This window comes from Mixophyes fleayi, chromosome 6 (assembly GCF_038048845.1).
Source record: "Mixophyes fleayi isolate aMixFle1 chromosome 6, aMixFle1.hap1, whole genome shotgun sequence".
NCBI lineage: Eukaryota > Metazoa > Chordata > Amphibia > Anura > Limnodynastidae > Mixophyes > Mixophyes fleayi.
In genome coordinates, this window is record NC_134407.1 from 49,421,841 (window position 1) to 49,449,320 (window position 27,480).

At 39.4% G+C, this 27,480-nt stretch overlaps 1 protein-coding gene across 2 annotated transcripts in view; it reads left to right on the forward strand.

Moving 5' to 3' along the window:
- The first annotated feature begins 206 nt into the window (after window positions 1–206).
- The window catches only part of TBC1D12 (TBC1 domain family member 12), a 79,651-nt gene continuing 52,377 nt past the window's right edge, over window positions 207–27,480 (forward strand). For both annotated transcript variants that reach the window (XM_075216431.1, XM_075216432.1), the window contains exons 1-2: window positions 207–957; window positions 23,768–23,891. In XM_075216431.1, coding sequence (XP_075072532.1) covers window positions 383–957; window positions 23,768–23,891 — 699 coding nt within the window. In that variant the 5' untranslated portion in view covers window positions 207–382. The remainder of the gene's footprint in view (window positions 958–23,767; window positions 23,892–27,480) is intronic.

Genomic DNA, 27,480 nt, shown 5'->3' on the forward strand with positions numbered 1-27,480 from the left:
GATTTTTTTTTTTCAGTGCAGACTTGCAAAAGATTGACAACTAGCTGGAAAAGATCTGAGATCTGATGTCCTACTTCAGGACTGTATCCAGGACTGTATTCCAGCCATGAAGAAGGACATCAGACCCTGCTCTGAGGGGGAAACTACATCTCCCAGAACCCCCCAGAGCCGGGCCGGTACTTCCGTATTTACGCATCATGTGACGACGTTGCGCAGCAGGAACGTTTCTCTCAGAGCCCGGACTGGGGAGCTAGTTGTGCAGCGGTGTGTAGCCGCCCTCCACCACGGAGCACATCACCGGGACCAGGCGGCGGCCCCTGCACCGCTCTCGGGGCCGGCCTGTCAGCAGCTCCATTAGGCTGAGGGTGGCCGGGCGCAGCAAATGGTTGGGCCGGAGGATGCCGGCGGCCAGGGGAGTCCTGTCTTCTACCGCTGCGGAGAGGACCTGACAGAGGAAGGGGAAGAAGCGGAGGAGGAGGCCGAGGACGGGAGAGACATGCTCCAGCTGTACAACAGCGGACCGGGCATGAGACTGACCAACGGCGACCTGGGCTACCAGCCCGGCCGCGATCTCAAGCTGCCCAATGGGATTGTAAATGAGAGCCCGGGATGTGCCTGTCACCGGCAGTGCTGCTCCACTGACAGCTCCAACAAGCGGGAGCCCTCGGAGACCTCCCCCGCCGCGGCCCAGAGCTCTCCCCCCGTCAGCTCGTCCAGCTCTGATTCTTCCCCGGTCAGCGCCCACACAGTAGCCGGTTACTTCGTGTCTGCCGAGGCCGATCGCTTCCGTTTCCTCGATGTCACCCTGAGCTCCCGCAACACATTCGAGGTGAGCCGGCGGCAGAGTGCCCCTGACCATCTGGATGACGGACTGAGCCTTCAGGAGGGGCCCCCGGGGCCCCAGGATCAGGACGAGGACAGACCCTGGAGGATGGGGATCGCTGACTTCTTTACAAGGTGAGGTACTCTCCTCCCTGCGGGGGACATCTCCATGGTTACAGGGGACACTCAGGGTGTGACAGCAAGGGGAGGTCTGGCAGCCTCTTGCAAATGTTGCAAGTTAGTATTAAATAGACAATATGAAACCAATCTGTATACACAGCCCAGAAAATACAGTATCTATAGTATATCTTATGGCACAAACATCAGTTACTGTTGAGGCTCTTATGCTTTTTGATATGACACCCTCTTACTAGGTAGAATAATTGACATTTTTCCTCTCAGTGGGTTTTGCAGCAACTGGAAGCCTTACTAAACTATCTTGATAGACAAATGGTCTGCCATGGTAGTCATCATATTATCTATCACCCAGCCCATCTTGTGCATGATCTCATCATGTGAGACATCACTTTATGTTGTATTGTTCTTTAGGACTGATTCATCAACACTGATTTATTGTAGATGTGTGCTAGTCTGGCTCTTAAAAGAACAGCTTCAAATTTGTTGTTATCATCTCATAGTGTCATATCACCTGTTGATTGATCTGTTTCAGTAAGTGTAGGTATTCTGTGTTCCAGTCATTGGCAGCACTACCAATACTAAATTTGGTCACTTAAAGTATCTGTTTCCTTGTAAAATATGTAACATCTCTTGGAAGCCTGTGGAATAGGCAGTGCAAGTCAATATATTAATACAATGCATTGGAAATTGACAGCTAGACGCTTTCATACTATTTAATGGTTGGCAAATTACTTCACACAGGTGCTAATAATGATCATATATTAACTTAATTTCCCATCTTCCTGAATTAAATCCTGTCTGGTTGGTGATTTAGGATGAGACCATACGCTACTATATTTTGTTCGTTTAGTTAAGTTGACCAACCAAAATCTTGACCTAATGTGGATAGCTTAAAGAGTTGCCATATGTGGTGATTTTTGTCAGCCAATTTAGAATATTTGCCCCAAAGCCTTACAGATTTAATTTGGTCCTGAATGACTGCTATCTTTGTGTGTACATGGGCTTTGGCCAACTGCATTATACAAGCCTAGGGTATCCAATCGTTTGGTCTGACAGCTGAATTTCAAATCTGTCCAATTTGGCCAATCACATCTGTGGGCAAATTGGCTTAAGATATGGATATTGGTCTAAACACATCATGTTTGGGTTTATTGATCCCTCCACACAGCAGGTAGTACAGTTATGTCCTTTTAAATTTTCCACTAGGAGCAGCAGTGATTTCTCGTAGTGGTTGGTGTCATTCTGTATATGTTGCATGGAGATGAAAAAAAGTATAAATATAGTACAGTTTATCCTCTGCAACGAAGTATAAAAAGTCAAAGTATAGTTGTTTTTATACTTGGCTTAAGTATTGTTTCAGGTGAATTAAATGAGAATGGGGAAAAACTGGCACCTTGTAACATAGAATTTTACAACTGCAGATAGTTTTAATGAATGGTCTGCCATTAGACCAGCCATTGGCATACATGTATTTATAATGGCCTTAAACCCCAGAAATTGACAAACATCCTTATTGGGACATTAAAAAAAATTCAATATGAACCTTAAGTGCGTGTGCTACTGTGGATTATCTAATCATGTGCGTTATTTGCTTTTGTAATGTCGAAAAAGCATAGACTAGTAGTCCATAGTCTGCTTTAATTTGTAAGAAATTAAAAGGTCCACAGGGGCAAGTACGTGAAAATAATATAGAATGAAGGTATTTGTTTCTGAGATGGTCCCTTGATGTAACACAACATCATATTAGACTTTTTATGCCATTGGATCCTACCTGTCACCTAAACTTTGATTTTGACTATATTCACCGAGATGCATCCTGTAAAGTTCAAAACTGACATCTAGTAGAAGTTTGGTTAAAAACTGGCATCACAGATCTCTTTATTATTCCTGTTAAGTTGCAAGTTGAGAAGTTGCTACCCAAGACATGTAATATGTTGTGCATGGATGGTTCTGTACACAGCCTTCTGGAAAAACCCTGGAGGGAAAACAGAAGTGAAAACTGCACCAGCTGTGACAGGAAAAAACATTACAACTAGTGCATAAAACCAAATAACATGTGTTTTAAGTATTCTGCAGCCGCAGTGGTCTGCATGGCATGGGGAGTTGATGGGCCATCCTCTTATTATGCCAAGTATTGTTGACCTTGAAGAAAAAGACAACTCTAAAGCTTAAACAGGGTTTGGGATTGTGCTTTGAAGTTGTAAAATTAATTCTATAGCCTCTATTCTTTGCTTGCAAATCCATTGCTCTGTGGAGCAACCCAGCACGTATCTTCTTTTTATTTAGCGTGTGTGAAATATTTTTTATTATCCGTCACAAGCTCCAATGGAATGGGGTTAGTGAGGCAATTTGTTCTTGAATGACCTATCGCTAAGGTAATAGATCTGCTTTAAAAATATGGAAAAGTGTGTTACTAGAGCACAAAAGTGTTTACTTCCTGCTTTTACACACACACACACACACATCGGTGGCTTTGAATTTAATAGTATAAATATATACTTGTCTGTGTGGATTCCATGAGGCAGCAGTGGTGGTGGGCTTGTATGCGCACATGCGTAGCTGCCTTAGAGTAGAGGAAATCTTTATTTTGTAGATAATGTTAGGTAAACACTGCTAAAAGGTGTGTTTTGCAAACTTAAGATAGGCTGTGTAATTTCCAAATATAACCCTTTTGGTCTATAACATTGGTATGGTGTAGAAATTTCCTTTTTTAAGAAACAATGGATAAATCCTGTATGGAAACATTGAAAACTTTTATAAAAAAAAACACAACTTCTGTTCACAGATAAGCAATCTCCTATCATTGCCCTATTCTCGCCAGATTTTATGAAAAGTTAAAAGGATAGATGATGTTGTAAGGTATTAGTTTTTGTATTGCACTCTTAGAAGTATAACCTAAAGGAATAACTAGGTTATTTTTATGGACTATTATATATGTTTGTATTTAAAAAAAACAAAAACAAATGTGATATGTTATAAATGTTTGCTCACTCGTGTCAGCATTTGTAATAAGCAGTTCTCCATGGTGTCAGTAGGAATGAATACAGAGCTTATAGATAAAACTGAATGGACAACTGTCACGGCACAACGTAATTGACACATCATTAGTTTTGTATTCCTTCAAACTGGGCTAGATGACTGACTGTGACCAGCTGATATGGGGATCAGTTTCTCCACAACTGGTGTTCCTGTTTGGGTTGGTTCTGCAACCAGTGACATCACAAAGACATACCCTAACTAAAATACACTGGTTCCTAGTGAGTTTAGTCTTGTGACTCTTAGGCCAGCCCATAAAATGGATGTCTGGACGGTGACGGGTCCACTTTTTAAGAGCGCACAATAAGAAAAAGAGAGTTCTCAATGAAGAAATGTTGGGTAGTCAATAACTGAAAAAACATTTAAACAAAAATTGTAATGTGCTAAGGTCTGTAAAAGGTTGTAAAGTGTGCTAAAAAATGGAACGTCCAATTTTCAAGTCTTTGGGTAGCACTGTCTTGGTGTCCCATTCCATACCCACCTGAAATTGTAAGTCGGGCTACAACTATTTGATCAGTTTCCAATTGGGCAGTAAAAATCTGGTGCTCATTTACACTAAAAAATCAAAAAGATTGTAAGAATCTTCTACTGTGTAGCTTAAAGTATATTATGTATAAAGATGTCCTGAGTGGGGTTTAATGAACCCCAGTATGACATTCTAGGAGATGCCTGGGCAATGATTGGGTCGTTCAGGTAATGTTCAGTTGGGAAGAGTCGTCTTTTGAGGATTTGCACCCAGCTTTTTGACATCCAGGTTGGGGACGGGTGGATTATTATTATTTAATAGTTAGGACAATGCCTGTGACACTTTACATTCTAGAGGGATTGGTGGTCAGAAACAGTAGGACCAACTGGGAAAAAATGGAGATGGCAGGCAAGGAAGAAGAGGTGGTGGGATAGGCGAGTTGGAAAAGGTGAGTTTTGAGTGAGCGTTTGAAGGACTGAAGGTTGGGGGAGAAACGAGTGAGACAGGGTAGGGAGTTCCAAAGATTGGGGGTAGTACGGCAAAAGTCTTGGAGGCGCACATGGGAGGAAGTAATGAGGTGATTTGACACAGAGGTCAGAGTCAAAGCGGAGTTGGCGAGTAGGTATGTACCTCGAGACAAGGTCAGAGATGTAAGGGGGAGAAGTGTTGTTAAGGGCTTTGTAAGTGAGGGTAAGGAGCTTGAACTGAATTCTGAAACTGATAAGGGAGCCAATGAAAGAATTTACGCAGAGGAGTAGCGGAAGAGGTGCCATGGGAGAGGAAGATGAGCCTAGCCGCAGCATTCTGTATAGATTGAAGGGCAGAAAAGTGAGAGCCAGGAAGGCCAGTGAGAAGGAGGTTGCAATAGTCAAGATGAGAAATGATGAATAAATGGACCAGGATTTTGGTTGCTTCCTGGGAGAGGAAGGGACAGATTTTCGTGATGTTACGGAGGAGGAAGTGGCAGGGTTTGGTGAGGGACTGGAGATGTGGGGGTGAGTCCAAGGCAGTGGGCTTGGGTGACAGGAGAAAGTGTGATGTTGTCTACCAAGGGGGAGATATTGGGGGGGGGGGGGGATAGCAACATTGGCAGAAGGAAAGATGATGAGCTGGGATTTGAAGATGTTGAGTTTCAGGAAGTGCTGTGACAGGTAGTTACAGCAGAGAGAAGCTAAACACCTGGGTCATGAAGGCGGGAGAGAGGACAGGAGAAGAGAGAGATTTGTGTGTCATCAGCCTAGAGGAGGTAATCAAGGCAAAATGATTGAATAAGTTCATCAAGAGAGATGATGTAGAGAGAGAGCAGAGGGCCAAGGACAGAGCCTTGGGGGACTCCTATAGGAAGAGGGTGGGGGGAGGAAGAGTCAAAAGCAGCTACGCTAAAAGAGCGGCCAAAGAGGTAGGAGGCAAACCAGGAGAGAGCTGCGAAGATTTAGGAAGTGAAGGTTGGTGAGGGGAAGAGAATGATCGACTGTGTCAAAAGCAGCAAAGAGTTTGAGGCGTCTGAGAAGGGAGAAGTGACCTGAGCCTAAGTTGTTAATTACTTTAGTGAGGGCAGTTTCAGTTGAGTGAAGGAGATGGAAGCCAGACTGCACAGGGTCAAGAAGGGAATGGGAAGGGAGAAAGTGAGTCAGACGATTGAAGACAAGTTTTTTTGAAAATTTTAGAAGCAAAGAGAAGCAGAGATACAGGGCAATAGTTGGAGAGAGAGGATGGGTCTAGGGAGCGTTTCTTGAGAATAGGGTAGATGAGGGTATGCTTGAAGGTCGAGGGGAGCATGCTTGAAGGTTGGGGAAGATACCAGTGGGGGAGAGAGGTTTTACTGACGTCTTGTCGATGAGGATCCTTGGCAAGAGCTGTCTTGAGGGACCTGTAGGACAGAGAGAGAAAACAGACGTAGTCATCCTGCAGGAGACACACCTCGCGGTTTGTAAAAAAAAAATAAAGGCAGTGATTTTTATACACAGAAATGTTCCTCTCTCCACCCCACACTAACTGACCTAGAAGGATGTTATCTGATACTTTTGGCACCTTCGGTCTGTTGCTGTCACATTAGTTACTTTTTACGCCCCCAATCAGAATTTGACCGTTCCTTACAAAACTATTTAATCACGTTGGGCAAGTTCCTCCAGCATTACACTTTTTGCTTTTTATCTTGAAGGGAAAATGTACTAAAAGAATCTGTCCGTGGTAGAGGGTACATAAAACTCATCAAGAAGCATACCTTACAAATATCCAGCTTGTGCTCATCTGCTGATCTCCACTAGTGTGTGTGTATGTGTGTCATACTTTTGACAGCCTGTCTGTATATCTGAAGCATTGCCTCTGGGTCATTCCACATCACATCAAAACGATTTTTAGAAAAAATTCTACCTTACATTCTCTAATTTCAGTTAAATTTGGTATAGTAAATGCTGGCATGGGTGTAAAGAAACCCCTCAAATCTTAGGCTGTATGTACACTGGTTTTGAAGTTGTATGCCTTTTAAAGCTTCAATTACATAACGAAAAATTAGCTTTTAACATTTTTTTAAAATTGCATTTGTAGATCACCTAATTGAACTAGAGAATTGGGCAAGGTCTCATTTCATGGGCCTTAAAAAAATAAAAATTTAAAAAATAAAAGCAAATTTTTCGTTAAAAATTTGCAGCTTTATTTTTGTGGGGTTTCTTTTGTTATGGTATCCATACATCTTTACTGACCTGCTGCAACTGCTTGACCAGTTCAGTGATGAAATATCACACACGGTTAACCAAATTCTGTTATTTAGACACCGATCAAACAACCAGATCACAAAATTTCTGTTGAATCTGAAACAATTGCCAAAGCTTTATCTAAACCGGAGTCCGCAAGGTGTGTAATGATTGGTAATTTTGATCTAATTGATTAGCCAAAAGCATGCTACTTTGTACATGTTTAAACTTGTTGCTTTACTATGCTGAGTGCTACTTATATTTCCTATCAGATTGTAGTAGATTCAGTGGAAACATTAGCAACTGTAAGCCATGTCTCCTCCTGCGAGATTGGAACAATGCTTAATTCATGTGTTTTATCCATGTTAGTTATTTTGCTAATGTTGTTTTTTATTTTATTTTTACATTTTTTCTATTTTACTTTAATGAAGCACCAGCACATTAAGCAGCATTCAGATATTTATATAGGCACCTAAGTCCCTGCTATGATGGAGGTTATACTGCCATTTCCCTATCAGACGTCCACACCAGGGCTGATTTTTTACTTTAAAAAAAAAAAAAAAATTGTCTGATCTGACTGAACCCAAAATTTACCTTAGAAAAATAAAATGCCCTAAGGGTTCAGCTGAATCTTGGATATCCTAATCTGTGCATTTTACTAGCAGATGGTAAGATGATTATTACGTATAACAGTGTTCAGGTACCTTTTTATATGTTAACGCTTTTTGGTTAATTTGTTTATGGACTGGTCTAATGGTAAAGTTGGTTCTATCCCTGCTCACTTCAAACCAGTTTACACATGAGCATCCAGATATATAATAATTATTGCCAAGAACAGATATGCAAAAAGCCTAATTTGACATAATCTGTAGCAAACAATCATGATCTTTGGTTAGACTAGAGGTTTGCAACCCACGGCACCCTAGCTGCTGTAGGAACTACAAGTCCCACTAGACTCTTTGAGGTGTATGCAGAAGGCATGAATTATTATGCTATTTTTGTGAATTGAGAGATATATATATATATATATATATATATTTTATTTATTTATTTTTTTATACAAGAGTAACTTGTATAAAAGTAACCTGTTCATTGATGTGGAAAGAGGGGGTTATACAAATCCGTTTAAAAATGTGAAGTGTCTTGCAAGCTCCCTATGACATGTTTCTATATCTTTGTGTAACATTCAGTAGCTTTGTTTTTCAAGCTGTGCCAGACACTGCTTTCCATTACCCTCTAACAATTTCTCTTTTTGCTGCCAACAGAGTTGGTCTCTGTGATAAGAACTATGATGACTGGTACTAAACTGCTTTCCTGACTTATCTCTGTCCCTTCAATGTCAGCTCATGCACGGCAGTTTTGTCAAACTCAAAATGTCAGCAGCGTACATGGGCACCTATTTAGGTGTATTGGGTGCATAAGTCCTTGTTTGGTCAGAAAATAAAAGTTTACGTGTAAATAACTTGTTGATAGCCAAGCATTATTGTTTGGGCAATCAGGTGATGTGTATGTATTGAAAGTAATTGTATGACTAGTTATAAGCCTACATATACCATAGTGCCTCTTTGAAGATGTGCTCAGGTATTTAAGCACATAAAAATATTTTTCTTTTTTCTGTGAACCATTTTGGCATGTATCAGCTTGTGAAGTTTTAGGGTATTTTTTAGAAATATCGGTTTGGCCCTTAAATTGCCTGTCCTCACTGAGTGGGTGACAAGTTCAGTGTATTGCCTCCTACTGTTATAGATCTGAGCACTGAATAATGACATCATGGTGTTTGTATTTTGTTAGGTAGGCCTAGTACCTTTACCAGTAACTAAGCCCAAGTTAAAGTAAATATTATGGTATTTTGTGATTTATAGTACCCTTACTTTGACAAGTGTATAATGTGCAAACTAATTTCTTATGCAGACTTTTATGAATGGTGACTGTTCGAAAATATTTATGGCCAGTTCTTAAATAAAATATATTTTTTCCCTTTTTGGATGATGGTTGAAGACTATGGTTTCGTATTAATGATTGTTTTTTTTTTCCCAGGTTTTTTTTTCTTGTCTGCGTCAAAGACTATGAAATTTGCCTTGTAGTTGACAGACATTGGAAAATAAATAATCGTCCATATCTTGTGCAGGGTGGAAAATAACATTGAGGCTTACCAGACCAAAGAAAGTTGTGTTTTGTTTTTCACACTGCAGTGTTGGAAGTTTCCAGCCTTGCTTGCTCTGCTCACCTTACATTTTCTGAAATACTTGAGAATGTAAGCTTTAAAGTGTATTCTTCCTGCCACAGAAGCATCCTAATGCCTGTGCACACAGCATTTTGTTTCTCTTTTCATGCCCCCAAACCCCAAAAGCAGATTTTGTTACCCTATGATAAAAGCAGTGACACTGTTTTCCTGTGGGTTTTTAATGTAATCATTTTTTATTTTATTTTTTTTAATTTCAGTTTTAAATATGTAGATTTTCTTCCTTTTAATTTTAACACTGAGTTATAGGAATAAATCTACACATAGCATGAAAAATAAGGATTTAGATAGTAATGTAAAACACATTGTACTTTAAAGAACACAAAGAACAAATGTATCTAAAAAAAAAAAAGGTCAGAAAAAGATCTCCTTTATGCACATAACCTCATTCTTTGAAGCTGTGTGTTTTAAAGGATCACTAATAATGGGGAAAAAAAACATAAAAAATAAATTGCCCAAACAGCCAACATTTGGTATCTTGAAAATTCTGTGGAATTTGATTATTTTTCTTATTTGCCCATCTTCCATTCAATTTACCAGCTGATTACGAAAGACTGCTTAAGTCATCTACCATTGTACTGTTGCGTCATCAACTTGAAATGGGAACAGTAACTTTTCTGAAAGCCACAGAAAGAATTGAGGCAGGATTTCTCAAGTGCAGTTGCAGTTCATCAGTGATGCCTTTAAGTTTTGGCCTATTGTCAGAGCTATCAGTCTACATGTAAATAAATGACTGTCCCTGATTGCCAGGAGATTTACACCTAGGCAGACAGTTACGTGAATAACTTCTCACACTACAACTTAAGTCCTGTGTGGTGTTGGGTGAAGAGGGAGATGATTCTGTAGAAATTAAGTCTACTAGCATAGAAGGTGACCAATATAAATCAGGGGTACTCATTTGCAGCCTTAACATCTCTAAGTGGGAAAAACAAATCGGTCAGAAAAAGAAGGATCTACTAGTGGGCTTTAGGTGCCTAAATATTGGGGGATTATTGGCGACCAGTGTTTATTCTTTAGAGCATATAGACAAAGGGCATATATTTGTGCCTTAACAATGGAATTCTGGTGCTTATATTTTTTATTTTGTTACCTTGCTGTGTTTGTGGAAGAGAAACAAGGTTTAAGGTTTTCAACTCTGCTGCGACAGGGACTGATGTGCTTAAATAAATTTTGCGTCTTGTTTTTATTTAGTTTGGTTTTTTTTAACAGCACTTTGGAATATGGATAATAATTTATAATAGTCGTCTATGGAAATGTTTTATTCAGCGAGGCAAAAAACACGAAACAAGTGCACTCCTATATTTGATACAAAAATTACTGCCTAGTTTCAGCAAGACAGTCTTTAGTCGTCCCCCCCGACCTTCCACCTCTCCCCTTTGGTACCTTTGAGATCATATTAGAGTTTAAGATAATAGGGTAACTCCTATTTTCTGTTTATATTGGTGAAACGTGTAGATAAATAAGGAACCCTGTTTAGAATAGAGCTGGGAACACGTTTTCAGATCTGATTGTTCAGCCGTTTGGTGAATGGGTCAAATGACCAGATCACAAGGGACCTCATTCAGTGAATTGTTCTCATTTGCAGCCATTCCTATGAAAATATGAATAATTGTCATGACATTGTGAAATGGGCACAAGGATCTTATATGTAGAAATGTCTGAAAGCTGATCAAATATGGCTATCCTATCTGCCCATGTGTTGCCAGCATAAATATATGCACTTATCCTTTACTGAAGTTATAAATCAAATTATAGGGGAAATAACTTGTTTTGGCAATAGAATATGGATTTAGTTTTATCAAAATTTAGGCATTTCTTTAAATAAAAAAATCGTCTGTGGCCACACAAGCTGTGGGTGGTTTTGTTTAAAAAATTTTACCTGACTAATCAATAATATATAGGACAAAATATATTTGCTTTGAAAATTATAAGTACATTTTGCAGTGGAAGCTCTTTGCGTGACTGGAATGATAACTAAATAACAACATACATGCACAAATTTGCTAGCTTCAGGCCACTCTCTGACAAACGGGCTCATTTATTTATTTCTTTGAGCGCTTTTAGGAGATTTTGATTGTCTTGTAGATACTACAATAAGTAATTTGTCATAATATGGTTGTATTTCATTCTCTCCTTATTCCATCTCAACCATACCGCCTCTAGCTAAATAGTAATGCCAGTCGCCAGTGGCTGCTTTTATATTGGTGGCTGATAATGCATCTGCTTGCAGTAGCCACACCCAATTTCATCACCACTGGCTACGATTGTTATTCCGCTACCTTATGTATCTGTTTTCCCCACGCCTCTTATATTGTAAGCCAGTGCTCTATTAACCTTCTGTTTCATGACATTATATGTTGTTTATCTGTATCATAATCCCCTTCCATATACAGCACTGCGTCATATGTTGGCCCTTAAATAAAGAATAATAATAGTATAAAAATATTGTATAATAATTTCTTTTAACTTTTTAGTCTTATCTAATGCTCATACTGCAAAAACAAAGTTGTTTGAGTCAGCATTGTTCCTGACACAAGATAAATGAGCTACTTTGTATGTTCTCTAATCATAAACATGTGTATTTAAAAAGTAGCAGATTGCACTGAAAACCCCCATTGTGCTTACAGGAACAACATGAGGAAGAATGCCATCCAGGTTTTTCTTATTTCTTTGGATGATATTATATACAACAGAACCAAATCTTCCCATCCTCCTCCCTCCAACATCTTGGAATGCATAAAAACAGACTAGTCAGGTGCATCTCAACACCAGTACCCCACAGAAAAATCGCCAACCCCTTCTAATATTGCTGTATACATGAACTACTCCAGCATTTTTGAAGTTTAGCTTTTATCACAGTATCCTATCTTAACTCTATTATTAAATGGTATATACTGCTTTTATTGTATACCTCCCAATCATCAAAATCATATTAAATAGGAAATTTCAGTAGTGCAGATTGCTTACCACAGTGGGTTAGATCTACGCAGAATACAGTCTATCTTTATGCAGTCTGGCTAAACAGCCATGAGCCTGATTAGTCTATAATCCTACACATTGCAATAATGATCATAGCCGACTGCATTTTTATTCTGAAACTATTTAAATATGTCCATATTTCAATCGTTCTCAGTCCTCTTTAGTGTTCAATAGAACTCTATACATGAAGACTTATTGCAGAATTGACATGCACAGCCCCAAAACGAACGTGACCAAATAACATTCTATCAAAATCAATCCGACAATGATTGGTCATGTTATGACTTGCTGTCGGAAAATGACCACTATCACCCTGTGTTTTGTTTGTGGATTTACCCTACGAACTGCATTAACAGGTCCCGGAATTAATACCTCTATTTACCCTTAGTCCCCAGATCAATAGGGCTTTAGTGCAGACAGCAGATGCCCCCTACACACACACACACACACACACACACACACACACACACACACACACACACACACACACACACACACACACACACACACACACTTACACTTTAATTATTTTTATGCATTTTCACTATGCTTTTACAATTATTCCATCAGTCCTTGTATTTCTGCCCAGCACATTTAGTAACTATTGTGACATTAATTCTTTACCTTTTAGTAATCTTTGAGAATTTTGTGAACTATTTAATACATTTTAAGGAGTAAGGAGTTTTTTGCTTAGTTATTGCCATTTGACTTTACATACCATATAATTGTATGTTGCTGTATTTCTTTTTTATTGCCCTGCATCCTGGTTAACGGCGAACATTTTAACTGTATTTTAAGTGTTGTTGCATGTAGTGTCACTGTAAAAAAAAATGCCCTAATAAAGTAACGTGACATTTTTACTCATGGTTGTGCAAGTCTCTAGAGCTTTGTGTGTTTTTTCATAGACTATACATAGAATTGTTGTGTAATTCTCTCCTCCATTGGTTATTGTAGCACGGAGGCCTCGTGGCTGAGAATATGTAGGATGCTGATATCATCATAATCATCATCATCACCATTTATTTATATAGCGCCACTGATTCTGCATCGCTGTGCAGAGAACTCACTCACATCAGTGCCTGCCCCATTGTGGTTTACAGTCTAAATCCCCTAACACACACACACAGACAGACAGACTAGGGTCAATTTGATAGCAGCCAATTAACCTACTAGTATGTTTTTGGAATGTGGGAGGAAACCCACGCAAACACGGTGAGAACATACAAACTCCACACAGATAAGGCCATGGTCAGGAATTGAACTCATGACCCCAGTGCTGTAAGGCAGAAGTGCTAACCACTTAGCCACCGTGCTGCCCTAATAATGATATAACAGTGACTGTGTATATACACTGTGAGGGTACAGTTAGGCAGGGGCAATTTCACACTCCTGCTATGACTCTCTTCTCTGCCACCTTTCTACTGCTGTTGATTTGTACCCCTCAATACAGTAGGTGGTGCTAAGGCTTATACAGTGTGCTACCATCTAATTTCGGTTGGAACGGAAGCAGTGATAGGAGGTGGAAAGATTAGAGGCAGAAAATGTAAAGGCACAAATGCCCTACATTTATAAAAATCCAATTGCACATTACTCTTGACCTGTGCCAAGTTCCTTATTAGCGATATTTTTATACTCTACACTGTGGGTATTGCTAAGGAGCTGTGTCCCCTTTTTGCACAGAGGTGCAAGGAATAAATATTGCCTGTGCACCCAGCTTTTATAGGCACAGCTTTATAAAACCTTTATCTCCCAACGTATTTTCATAAATGAGCGTGTGTTTTATTTGGCTGTGAGTGTTACTCATTAGTTTTACTTTTTAATCTTTTGCATACAAATATTTGTAAATATAGCCCTATTTTTGTCGGGGTGTGTTATTTCGTATAATTCCCCCTATTGTTTCTTACAGGAAAGGGATCTAGATGGAAGTAATTGACATGCCTCCGCCTCATTCAGAGATCAAACGGATAAGCTATATGAGTTCCCAAAGAGATAAAGCCAGCCAAGGAATTCAGTTACATTGTTAAATTATTTACATTGAAACATTTCTTCCAGTGTTTGTCTCTTTCAAGATTTTGCTTGGATCTACAGCGTTTTATGTTGATTTATTGATGTATAGTTTTAATTACACATGTAGATCAAATATTTTTCAAATGGCGCCTATGTACAGCACTGTGAACATTAGAACTTGACTTCCTATTTTATTTATGATGCAGTTTTTTAAAGGTCTGGTTACGTTGAAATGACCAGAGATTGAAGAATCGATAATGTCTAGCACCACTACAACTGAACTTGTGATAAGTGAAACTGCACTGGAAATATACAGCGTGCTGCATTGTTTTCACCGTTCTGCCTCGGCATTGAATTTCTTTGTGGTTACAACAGCATGAACGTTCCCTAGCATGTACATGTATGTATATTGTTTAACTGTATTGGTAGCTTGAGCAGTGTCATTAGAAGATGAGCTGCATGGACTTTCAATGACACCCTTATAGTGTGACTTTTATGGCTGAAATGAGTATATAATGCATATTGAACACTTTTAATACCAGAAGAAGGGAAGCCATTGATTTTAAATGTGGTAGTCTATATAGTGATGCTGTGAGATATTGGCACTTCAAGTATTGCGCAGGATGTGCTGCTAATTATAAACCTCTTTCTCAAACTATCAGCAAGAATATAGAGTTATGGCATTTAACTTCAGTATCTGAAAGTAGAAAATACCTGTCCTGTGTTTTCTGTTTTTCACTCTGCTTGTTCACATTTGCGGAGGTGATATTTAAGTCATTTTATGCTCTTAATGCAACTTTTGTGCAGATGAGGTTTTCTTTGTGGAGTTTATGCAAATAATTATGTTTCTCTTCAGTGTAGCTACACCAAAATGCTAAACAGTCCAATTTACATTCACTGGGCATGCAATAAAAATGTAAACCCTAGAAAAATATGTGTTAGCCCTTTATATGTATAACATACAATAGCGAAGGTTACAGACTTGTATGTGATATCTTGCAACATTTTTTTAATGTGAATCTCATCTGGAAAATGTTGTTAGTGTACATTTGACCCCATTCTGTAACGCTGTGCTTTCTTATTTTACCCCTTTTTTTTTTTTCCAGTTGCCTCCTGTGGGGAGAGCCATAAGCTTTTGTATAAACATAGTTAATTCCACTAAACACATGAGTAAGCAGTTTAAGGGATGGGATGTCTGTCCATTCAATTGAGAGTTGGGAGATGAAAGGAATGACTGGCTAGGCAATAAACGCCATATTTAGCAACACGTGTCAACGTAATAAAGCAAACGTGTATATTTTAGCAATCCACCGCTGCATGTTGTGATGAGGTTTCTATGTGTTCCCTTAGTTCATTTTAGTTGAGAAAGTAAAACCACTATTTGACATACATATGTCATAGACTGTATTACTGAGCTAAATAATATATATGCATACTATTATGTTAATTTTCTGCTATGAAATTGATTTTAGTCTGTGTGTGTGTGTGTGTGTGTGTATATGTTAGGGAATTTAGACTGTAAGCCCCAATGGGGCAGGGACTGATTTGATCGAGTTCTCTGTACAGCGTTGCGGAATTAGTGGCGCCATATAAATAAATGATGATGAAATTGCCACGAGTAGTTGTTTACATTTTAACATTCAGCATTATTCTTGAAGACCATAATGAGGATAAAAAGAACCTCTTACTTAGTTAGAGGTTTTAAATGAGAACTTAAAAATAAATGATAGTAATTTAAACAGAGGGGTTATAAATGTACAAGGAGACACATTACCTCATTGTTTAGTATTTTATACTATTGTACATTTGTTTCCTTTACAAAAAAATATATATTTTTTTATTTTCTTTTTAAAAAAAGATGTTATCCAAGTGAATTGCTAAAAGATGCTTTGGATAAAACTAGCAAGCTAGACCATAAATTATTTTTAAGATAAGCCAAAAGACTATATAAATTGCAGAAACATTTGTATTTTTATCTCACAATTTAATTCTCATGTAAAGTTAAAAGAATTATTAATAAAAAATATTTATTTCTTAAACAAGTTAAGTTACTGGAACAAATTTTCCCAGATCAGCTATTGTTTAGTTGTTTTTTTTTTTTTTTTTTTTTTACAACAAAAAAAATCTACATTTCTTACTCCTAGTTTTTTATTTTTCTGTCCAATGAACAATAACCCATGTCGATATTGACTCAATATTGGACGGTAAAACAAACTAGTTTGTACCAAAGCCCCTAGGCTACCATATATGTAGTTGGAATTTGTGCATAACCTGTAACTTTACATAGAACGAAACTCTAGTTTTTTTTATCGAGTGACAGAGCAGAAATTAATATTAAGGGTTTCATTAGTCTCGAAAGCAAATAGGTAATTTATTTGTTGCATGTGTTTGTAGTCTACAGTATATGGGCTCAAATTACAATGCAAGTTTCTTGTACACCAATGTAATAATTTAAAGAAAGTTGAAATACACACTATACCAAACATATTTAAAACATAGGAGTGATCTTGAATTAATAGCAATAGAAAGTATAAAATAAACCGCTAGAGGAGAAAATAAAAAAAATGTTGTCAACGCAAAGGGTTTTACATTTTTCTAGTTAAGAAAGCTGTATCAAGATGGCATCTATGAGCTTGTAGACCTTAACATCTAGTTTGATCCTCTATGGCACACTCTCGTTAATATTTCGTTAGATAAGTTAGATCATTGGGAATGGAATTACATTTAAATATTTTATTTCTTTTATTGCAGATTAATATGAACATTTATCAGTTTTGATACTATAGGCATTTTTAGTGATGTAAATTGATTTAATCAATAATATCTTCCATTTTATTACAATGTAATTGAATGTTTTAATTGTATGATTTGTAAGAATAATATATTTGTAATAATAACCTTATTCTGTTGGACAATTTCTGTTTATTAGGACATGTAGGTATGCTAAGGGCTTAACCAACAGCCTTATAATTGAGATGTGTTTCTATTGGTCACTATAAATGTAGGTGTGACCATTAGGCATGGAGTTTATACACCTCTGATAAAATAACAAGTGTGTTGTGAGACTCCTTAAATGGCATTATCAATCGAGAGGACATTTCCCAATCACCCAGACACTGTCATTTGGCAAATTTTGCCCCCTTGTAATTCAGGATGTATTAATTTGCTGATTTACAGCATGTTAAGAGGAAATTAATGATGGCATTCTCAGCTTTCTGGCCTGTACCAGATCACATTATTACATACTCCTAAAGAGGTGCTAGGTCTTCAGTGGTCTTTAATTGGATGGTAATGTAATACTTTGCTAAAACAAAACAGAGCTTCAGTGGAATGCCAAGTTAACACCAAATGGTTGTCATGTAATAAAATAAATTATATTGTGGTTTAGTGTTCCTTTTTAAAATATGACTATGTAGTTGTCTAATTCCCATCCCTCAGTTTTTTTGTAGTCTTCGTCGTCTTTTTAAAGCAGCTGAATTGGCTGTTTTCGATCTACTATCCAGTCACATGCTCATTAATTTTTTTTTTTTTATGTTTTGTACAGTGGACTCAAATGGAGATAACAAAGTTGCACATCTCCCAACAAAGATTTGACATTCTAATCTAGGGGACACCAGCTTTTCTCTAAAGACAATCTACATGTACCATAGTAATAGTAGGTTAACTAGGCAATGAAATATAAAATGCAAATCTTCTGACTGAAGGTAAGGGAGGATGTACTGGGAGTTGAATGTAGGCCCCAGATGGCAATAGGCTCCGATATGCATGGGGTAGGGAAACCTTGTAGTAAGCGAGAGTTGCCCGTCTTGACCCCTTTACACTACCAACACTGAAGATGTGGATGATGAGGAGCTCAGTGTGCTCCCTTAGATCTGTGGGGGGTAGACTGCAGTTGATTGAGAGCAGCGATAATATAAAACTTTGAGCGGCCTAGGAAGTCACAAAATACAGCTGAGCATTGTGTATTAAATCCCCCTAATATTAAGTATGCTTTGAGTTAAAATAGATTGGGCTAATCTGAGCTCTTTGAGGCACTTGTCTTAATCTAAAGCAAGGCCATGCGATCCTAACTTCTTAAAAAAAAAAGTTATTTATTTTTACTTTCCTCTGAACTGTTTGAGATCCAATATTTCTGCACTCAATTATTATAACAAGAAGCACAGATAAGGCAGTGCTCCCTTAAGAAATATGCAAATAAGCCTCGCCAAAAGAAGAGTATATATAAAATTCTAATTACATGGCAACCCTGTGAGTCACTGGGTTTTTAGAGCATGACACAGAATGTGGAATGTTTGTCATGGGATCTAGAAGTGAAGCTGTCTGAGGGGGGCTAAGCATTTTATACTTTAATTAGAGAGTAGATGCTTCATATTTTTTCGTTCTATCATTGGCCTATAGGATGCCATTTCACCTGCTTTGCCATCTTGTGACAGTTTTAGGGGACTACTCTGAATATAAGGTAAACCCTGGCAGTTAATACTCTGAAACCTTTTATAGCACTCATTAAAAATTATTTAAATGATATCTTATATACACACTTACTGCTACTAATGTACTTTTCTACTTCCTATGATTGCAGTGATATTTGTTTATTTAAGGGATCCTACCTTAGGTGTATATGAAGAATATGTTTTTGGTGTACATAGAGTACTGGAGGAACGCGTTCATTTCTAAAGCTTTGTATAGGTTAATACTGTACTTGAATGATCATTTACAGTGACCAAACCTTTTCATAAAAAAATAACCATTGTAAAATGGTTACATTTTATGTTTTTTTTTTATTTAATTCTACAAAGTATATTAAAAAAAAACAAAAAACATCTTTCCAATTCTCTCTGGCTCATTTTTTTTTTTTTTTTTAAGCCGTGCGGACATTATGCTGGGTTTTAATGAGGCCATTTAGACTTAAAGCATAATGTGGCACTTCAAAACTTGACTGAAGCATTTAATAGCATAGTTGGAGTTTTTTTTCTTACAACCATTTGTGCATCTACTAACATGCCGAGAATGCAGCCTACATAGCCACTAGAAACTAATGACATGCCTTCGGTGATGTTTCATGTTTGAAACATCTGACACAAAGCCACTAAGCAGAGTGCCCAGTCCTCTTTATGCTTTGGCAGGTTTATTTTTTGTGTGTGTGAGATATGTGAACATCATGATCCTTACATGATTGGTGAGAAATCAATGCTGTTCTCTTTATCACTAGCAGGCACTAAATAAGACCGTTCTGACAGCTGTATAACTCTTACTAATGGTTCTCAATCTTGCTGGTTGTGATACTCTGATGATGAGATGCAGCATTTTACTGCTTCATGTTGAGCGGTTGAAGGGGATAGTGGCCTTAAATTCCTTGTCTGCCTATTCAGTGACTTGCTCAGTAAATGTTAATCCTAAAATTAAGTCTTGCACTGTGTGCCTAATTGTATGGAAACATTTTTTTTAATATGAATCTTTACTGGACTGGGTAACTCCTTTTTCTTAATTGTGCAGATGGCTTTACTGGCACTAAAAATAAGTTAAGGATGATATCCGTGTAAAGTCAATCGGCCAAATGTGTTGCATGCAGATTTGTATAAACATGTGATCAACTGTACATAAAGCTTTGTTTCATATAGAGAGGCTTTGTAATGTAGTTTTGTTTTTGAAAGTGGCAAGACTCTCATTGTATTTGATCAGCATGCATATGTATATTATACACTCTTCCGTCATAAAGACCAAAGCTTTGACGGTCTATTCCCAGTTTCTAATTTACCACGGATGCTATAAAATGAGAGGCCAATAAGCTGACTCCTAAAATTGATGCCAAATGTTTCTTTTGTTTTGTATCTCTCTGCAAATGTCTCTTATCTGGAAACTGAATCATCATTTCTATATTTTTATTTTTTTTTCAAAACATTTTTATTGAAGATATTCAAACATCAATCATACAATACAATTAGTTTCATAAAGAAAGAGAAACATTCAATTGTAAATACAATCAATATACATGTACATAGTTACATCTTTTATAGATTCTACTTGAGGAGGTTTGACAACACCTCGCTACATATATTCTAAGATATATATATATCTGATATTAATATATTATAGGTCTGTAACATGGAGCAGGACAATACTACAATAAGATAACATTTGTGATGAGAATAAATATACCACCCTCCCTCAATGAGAGGAGCGTTCGCAACATTACAATTTCCCCTCCCCCGACCCATCATCAGGGTGCGGAGGGACCAGAGGAAGAGGACAGGCCTGCCCTATCATCCCGTACAAAAATTGGAGGGTCTCGGAGAAGCACCCTTGTTTCATACCACATTGTCTGGTGAAAGCATTCGTAAAGTTGATTTCGTAATTGGGAGGGTAGGAGATTAATATAGCTTTCCCAAGTCTCAAAGAATTTGCGAGTTAGAGTACTTTTCTGGAGAGAAGCCTCCAGCCAGTCCATTCTCAGGAGAAAGTACATTTTTTTTCTTTAAATTGATAGAGTGTTGGAGGAGAGTTCTGGATCCACATATAAAGGATCGATTTCCTAGCTGCTGCAGATATTGCCATAAGCAACCTTCTTACTCCTACCAAGGTTCGCATATCAGGAGGCAAAATGCCCAGTATTGCCCAATCAGGAGTGAGTGGCACATAATTAACTAAATCTGCAGTTGCAAATCTCCTCACCCGGGTCCAGAAGGCTCTGATTACAGGACATTTCTATATTTTGACTTGATGCACCTAATAAAAATAAATTGGTATTTCAAATAGAATTTGGATTAATTCTATAAATCCTAAATAACATTTAAAAAAATAGCAAATTTCTACGGTTGTGATGTTTTATACATTTGATGATATGACCTCTTTTGAAATTGATTATAAACCTCAATTTAAATGTAGCCAGCTGCTCCAGCATCATTGGTTGTTAATTACCGGTATTGGGGCCAGAAATCATGAGAAATGGGACAGGAACTGTTTAATTTACTTCCTGGGACTTTAGTTTCTATTCTGTATTCAGCAACTGAACATAGAGTGTAGAAGAAAACAATATGTGCATCTCTAAATGAAAATGTAAAAATAAAATGTAATTTGAGAGAGGCTGCACAACTTTCTGCTATTTGGAGGCTTGTTGTCTTGCTCTCAAACCTCATTCATTCAGTTTTTGTGAACTGTCCATATCAAAGAATATTATTTATTTTTTTGTATAACCACCCCCAGATGAAAATTTTTTATTTTTTTTCTCTTCTCTTTTCTCCGTTTTTTTTTTTTTTTTTTTTTTTTTTTTCAAAATTGAGAATGAGATGGTCACCATCCCATACTAGGTGACACTATAGCCGGACCTCTATCTCCAAATGGAGATAACGGGTATGCCTATTGAATATCGTGAGAGTTTTACATGAAGCTTTCTTGGTGTTACATAGGGCTAGATTTACTAAACTGCGGGTTTGAAGAAGTGGAGATGTTGCCTATAGCAACCAATCAGATTCTAGCTTTCATTTTGTAGAATGCACTAAATAAATGACAGCTACAAACCCGCCGTTTAGTAAATATACCCCGTAGTCTTTTCCTATATAGATCCCTGGCATGTTTTTCCGGCTTCCTAGCCAATGGCTCAACTAAACACTTTTTGGTGGTTATGTCCAGTGGCATTGAATATTATGATGGCTTATGAGAAGTTACATGCTATGCTCTCTGACATTAAAGAATTAGTTCTAAAGATTTGGGATCTATAGATACATAAAACAAATCATAATTTCCGTTTCCATTTAATTATGGAACTTGGCTATCCCTCCCTTTTTTTTTTTTTTTTCTCTTTTTTGTAAAAAAAACAACATTTTCTAGTAAGGGTTTGTTACCCAGGTGGTCCAGTGAGGGAAGCCAATGAAGCTTTGTGACAAAATGCACAATTTCCACTATATACAAAAATTCTGTAGACAGATCCAGGGTTTTAGTCTCATCCTCTGAAAATCTTGTGGGAGGCAATGACCTGTCCATCTGTTATTGTCTCCGATAAGGTAGGGCTTAATGTGACAGGAGCAGTGTGATATGGGAGGGCAACGGAGGAAAGCAGGAAGCCTCAGACTTTGTATTAAAGGAACAAACTTGGCCAACAGCACAGATGATGTCAGGCTCGTGTCACACTAATGTGGGAAGATTACTGTGTAAAACGCACCTCCTATATGTATTACACTAGCACTTTCCTTTGAAAATTGCTTACTGTCAAATCTGTTTAGGGATTTATGCTTGATAGACGAACGTCATACATCTGACTTCTCTTTCTCTCTTCAAATTCTAAAACAAGTATATGAACTGAAATGAATTATGGTTAGCAAAAAGTGCTTTCATTGACTAAGTAAAGGTTGGAAGACAGTCAATAGGACATTTGTGGAACAGCTTGTGTTCTATCCAGTGCTGCATGGTTTATGCAGAAGTTCATGGGATGGTAATGTTTTGACACATGTTTTCACTCAGAAGAGAAGGAAGAAATAAGGAAATGGCTGTGGTAGATCACAGGGATCTTGGAAGAAGTCGAAATGTTATTTTCCTAAATTCTTTCTTCACTGGGTGTTTCTTTGTTTTTGAATATCTATCTATCACCCAGAATTTATTATTGAAACACTTCTTTCTTCAATTTCCAATAGGACATCACTTCTGAATGTTTGCATAGTAATTAACAACTAATAATGCATCTTTTTTTTTCTTTTTTTCTTTTTAGGTCTATAATGCAAATTTTTATGGCCCTACATAAAAGTTAGATTATCTCTTTATAATGCACCTAATGTACCCATTAGTGTACATTGTTGGAATTTTACCTAGAACAGTGTTGTTCAAGTATTTCCAAGAAGTGAGACACGTGGTATAAATATGCGCTCACAGGCTGAATATTTGAGAGTATATGAAGGTTGTTAGAGACTGGGGCTAAAAAATGACTTGGTGCGCCACCTGTTGATCAGCCCAGACATATTACTTTATTCATTTAAAGATATATGAATGTAGGCTGGTTTTGAAAAGGGGATGAAGCTCTTCTGTTTCATATAACCCCCGGCTCTAAATGATAATATGATGATCCTTATATAATAGATGACTGTTGAAAGACATTCACTAACTCCGTGTCACCATAGGCAGCAAAATAAAACTACTTGCCTTTTATGTTCTGGATTATGTATGTATGAGACGGACTGCCGTGCATTTTATTTCTGTATATTCCTTTGCACTGGCATGTGTGTGAAAGCTGTTATCCCATTTGGTAGAAATGGGGATAGCGCACAGTTCTGTATAATTTGCCTCTGGTAACTAATATCTTGTGATCTGACACACTGACAGAATAGTCGCATCATCTCTCGGAGTTAACAGACTAAAACCTGTATTTTAAATAGATGTTTTATGTTTCTCTCTTACCAGGAACTTCTTCTCTAAAAGATCAAAGGACCTCAAATCGCCATCACTGAGTGCTCCGGGCTGGAAGCTGTTCGGTAAAGTCCCTCCTAGAGAGAATTCACAGAAAGACTGTAAAATTATTCAGCAGGTGAGCAGACCTTTCCCCAGGAAAGTTCACATTCAATAACACTAATTCATGTATATGTTATTCTGTACCACTGATCAAACTAGGAAATATTTTTATCCAACTAGATGAAGAACCAGATATCTTTAGTTAATAGCACCAGTAAGCCTAGGGTTAGACAGAAGAGGTTGCTGCCTAGGATGCAAGGTGAGACTAGTCATTGAAGTGGTGAGTGAGACATTATTATTATCCTTTTATTTGATAGGTGCACAGGATTGCCGCAGCGCCGTACACAGTACAAACAGTAGACTATACATGGTGAAACAGTACTGAACAATAAACAAAAAAAATATCAATATTTCAGAAACTCCAGGCAGGCTAATGCAGTAAAGACAGATCAGAAGAACAAGTATGGAGACAGGAGGGAAGAGGGCCCTGCTCATATGAGCCTACATCCTAAGGGAGGGTAAACAAACTCAGGCACAAAGGGGAGCCAGTTGAAGCATGGGGGAGAGAAAAGGGGGGCAGAGAGGGGAGAGTGAGTGGAGGAGATGAGGGGGTTAAGTGGATGGTTGGTAGGCTTTGAGGAACAGGTGAGTTTTAAGTGCGCACTTGAAGGAGCACAGATTAGGAGAGAGACGGATAGATCGAGGGAGGTCGTTCCAATGAAGGGGGGCCGCACGGGAGAAGTCTTGGATTCTGGAGTGGGAAGAGGTGATCAGAGTGGAGGAGAGGCGACTGTCATTGGCCGAGGGCAGGAGTGTGAATGGAGAGGAGGTTAGAGATATAGGGGGCAGTAGACTGTGAGAGAGCTTTGTAAGTGATGGTAAGGAGTTTGAAAAGGATTCTGTAGGGGAAGGAGAGCCAGTGTAATGCAAGGCAGAGAGGGGAGGCAGAGGAGCAGTGGCGTGAAAGGAAGGTGAGTCTTGCAGCCGCATTGCGTATAGAGCGGAGGGGGGCAAGATGGGAGTGGGGGAGGCCGGTAAGGAGGAGGTTGCCATAATCGAGACGGGAGATGAGTGCGTGGATGATGGTTTTGGTGGCATCCTGAGAGAGGAAGGGCTGGATGCAGGCAATGGATGGCAAAAGAGATGGAGGAGTCGAGGGTGACTCCCATGCAGCAGAGTTGGGTGACAGAGGAGGTGGTGGTGTTGTTAAAAATGATAGGTCATGGTGGGGGGGGGGGTCTAGAAGGAGACAAGACAACGAGTTCAGTTTTAGAGATGTTAATTTTGAGAGTGCAAGGACATCCAGGAGGAGATGGCAGAGGGGCAGTCTGATACACAAGGGAGGAGGGTGGAGGAAAGATCAGGAGAAGAGATGTAGAGTTGAATGTCGTCAGCATAAAGGTGATACTGAAGACCGAAGGAGGAGATGAGAGCACCAAGGGAGGAAGTATAGAGCGAAAAGAGTTGAGGGCAGGGAACAGAGCCCTGAGGGACTCCTACAGGGAGAGGAGAGGGGGTGGAGGAAGAACCAGAGGTGGATACAGAGAAGGAGCGGGGTATGAGGTGAACCAGGCGTGGACAGATCCAGAGAGAGAGAAGAGTTTGCAGCAGGAGGGGGTGGTCCATGGTGTTGAAGGCCGTGGAGAGGTCGAGGAGGATGAGTAGGGAGAATTGACCCCTGGATTTGGCTGATAGGAGATCATTAGTAACTTTGGCCATGGCAGTTTCGGTGAAGTGGAGGGGGCAGTAATCAGATTGGAGAGGGTCGAGGAGGGAGGTGTCTGGTGAGGCGGCTGCAGACAATCCGCTCAAGTAATTTGGAGGCATAGGGGAGAAGTGAGAGAGGGCCATAATCTGCAAGAGAGGTGGGGTTCAGATTGATTTTTTTTTTAGGATAGGAGAGATAAGAGCCTGTTAAAATAAGCGGAGGGGACTACGTCAGAGGAGAGTGATAGGTTGAAAAGGTGTGCAAGGTAAGAGCAGGCAGTGGGGGAGAGAGAGCGAAGGAGGTAGGAGGGGATGGGATCGAGAGGACAGGTAGAGGGTGGAGAGGAAAGAATAAGGAGCAAACTTTTTCACCCGATGTAGGGCAGAAAGAGCACCAGAGTTGGTTGTTGGAGGGAGGTGAAGCGATGAGGGTGGCGGGAGAAGGATGGCAGGAGGAGATGTTCGGTCTGATGGCCTCAATTTATGAAAAAGGTGACGGAGTCAGAAGCGGAGAGGGAAAGCGGGGGGGGGGGGCGGGAGTTGAAGGTGGCAAAGAGGCAGCAGGGATTGGAGGATTGAGAAGAAATGAGGGACTTAAAGAAGGATTGTTTAGAGAGGGCAGAGCAGAATGAGGAGAGGATAAATTTAAATCGAAGGAAGTCAGCCAGGGAACGAGATTTCCTCCAGAGGCGTTCAGCAGTGCGAGAGGACTTTTGGAGGAAGCGGGTGAGTTTGGATTTGCAGGCTTGGGGAATGAGGCTGCGCCGGCAGATAGAAGAGGCCGGACGACAGCGTCCAGGGCAATAGTGAGGGAGTAGATGTAGAGCGAGGATGCCTGGTCAGGGCAGGCCAGGGAGAGGTAATAGGAGGGTTTCGATAGAGGAGGAGAAAGCGGTAGGGTCAATAGCATAAAGATTGCGCCTAGTGAGGGTAGCTTTAGGCGAGGTGGGAGCAGGGGAGGAGGCCTGAGTGAAGGAGAGGAGATGGTGGTAAGAGAGTAGGTATTGAGAGTTGGAGAAGTCTGAGAGATGGCAGAGATGAGAGAAGACAAGGTCAAGGGAGTGACCTAGACAGTGGGTGGGGGAAACGGTCCACTGAGTGAGGCCTAGGGAGGTGGAAAGTGCGAGAAGTTTGATGGTGACAGGGTCAGAGCAGTTGTTAATGTCAAGGGATGTTAAAGTCGCCAAGTATGATGGAGGGAAGGTCAGAGGAAAGGTAGTGGGGGAGCCAGGCAGCAAAGTTGTCAAAGAAAAGGGAGGTGGGGCCAGGGGGAAGGTGGATGACAGACACATGTGGTGGATGGGGGAGAAGAGATGGATGGAGTGTACTTCAAAGGAGGAGAAAGAAGGAAGGTACAGTGGGAATGACCAGAAAAGTGCTGCTAGGGGATAGGAGGAGGCCCACTCCACCTCCCGGACACTCATCCGGTCTGGTGGAGTGGGTGAAGGAGAGGTCCCCATAGGAGAGAGCGGCAGGTGAGGCGGTATCAGAAGAAGTAAGCAAGGTTTCAGTGATGGCAGGAAGGTTCAGAGAGTTGGAGAGGAAGAGGTCATGGATGGAGGACAGTTTGTTAAGGATGTACCTGGAGTTCCAGAGGGCACATGAGAAGGGGAGGGAGGGAAGTGGGGAGATGTTGATGGAGCGAGGGGGACGGTGAGAGATGGGCTAGGGGAGAGAGGATGAGTATAGAAAAGGAGCGGGGCGGCATGGTGAGACAGGTTGACGGGGAGCGAGAGAAATGGGCAGAGGAGGCAGGAGGAGGGGTAAGGGAGTAACACAGAGATGAGGGCAGCAAAAGGCAGACCATAATGGACCAGAGCAAATTTAGGACTAACAGAGCAGAGTAAAAACAGTAAATTAGGACTATGGAACAGAGTAAAACAGAAAACAATATAAGGTGAAGTAAAAATTAAAATAAAGGTTAGGATAGATTTATGGTAAATCAAAATGAAACACAT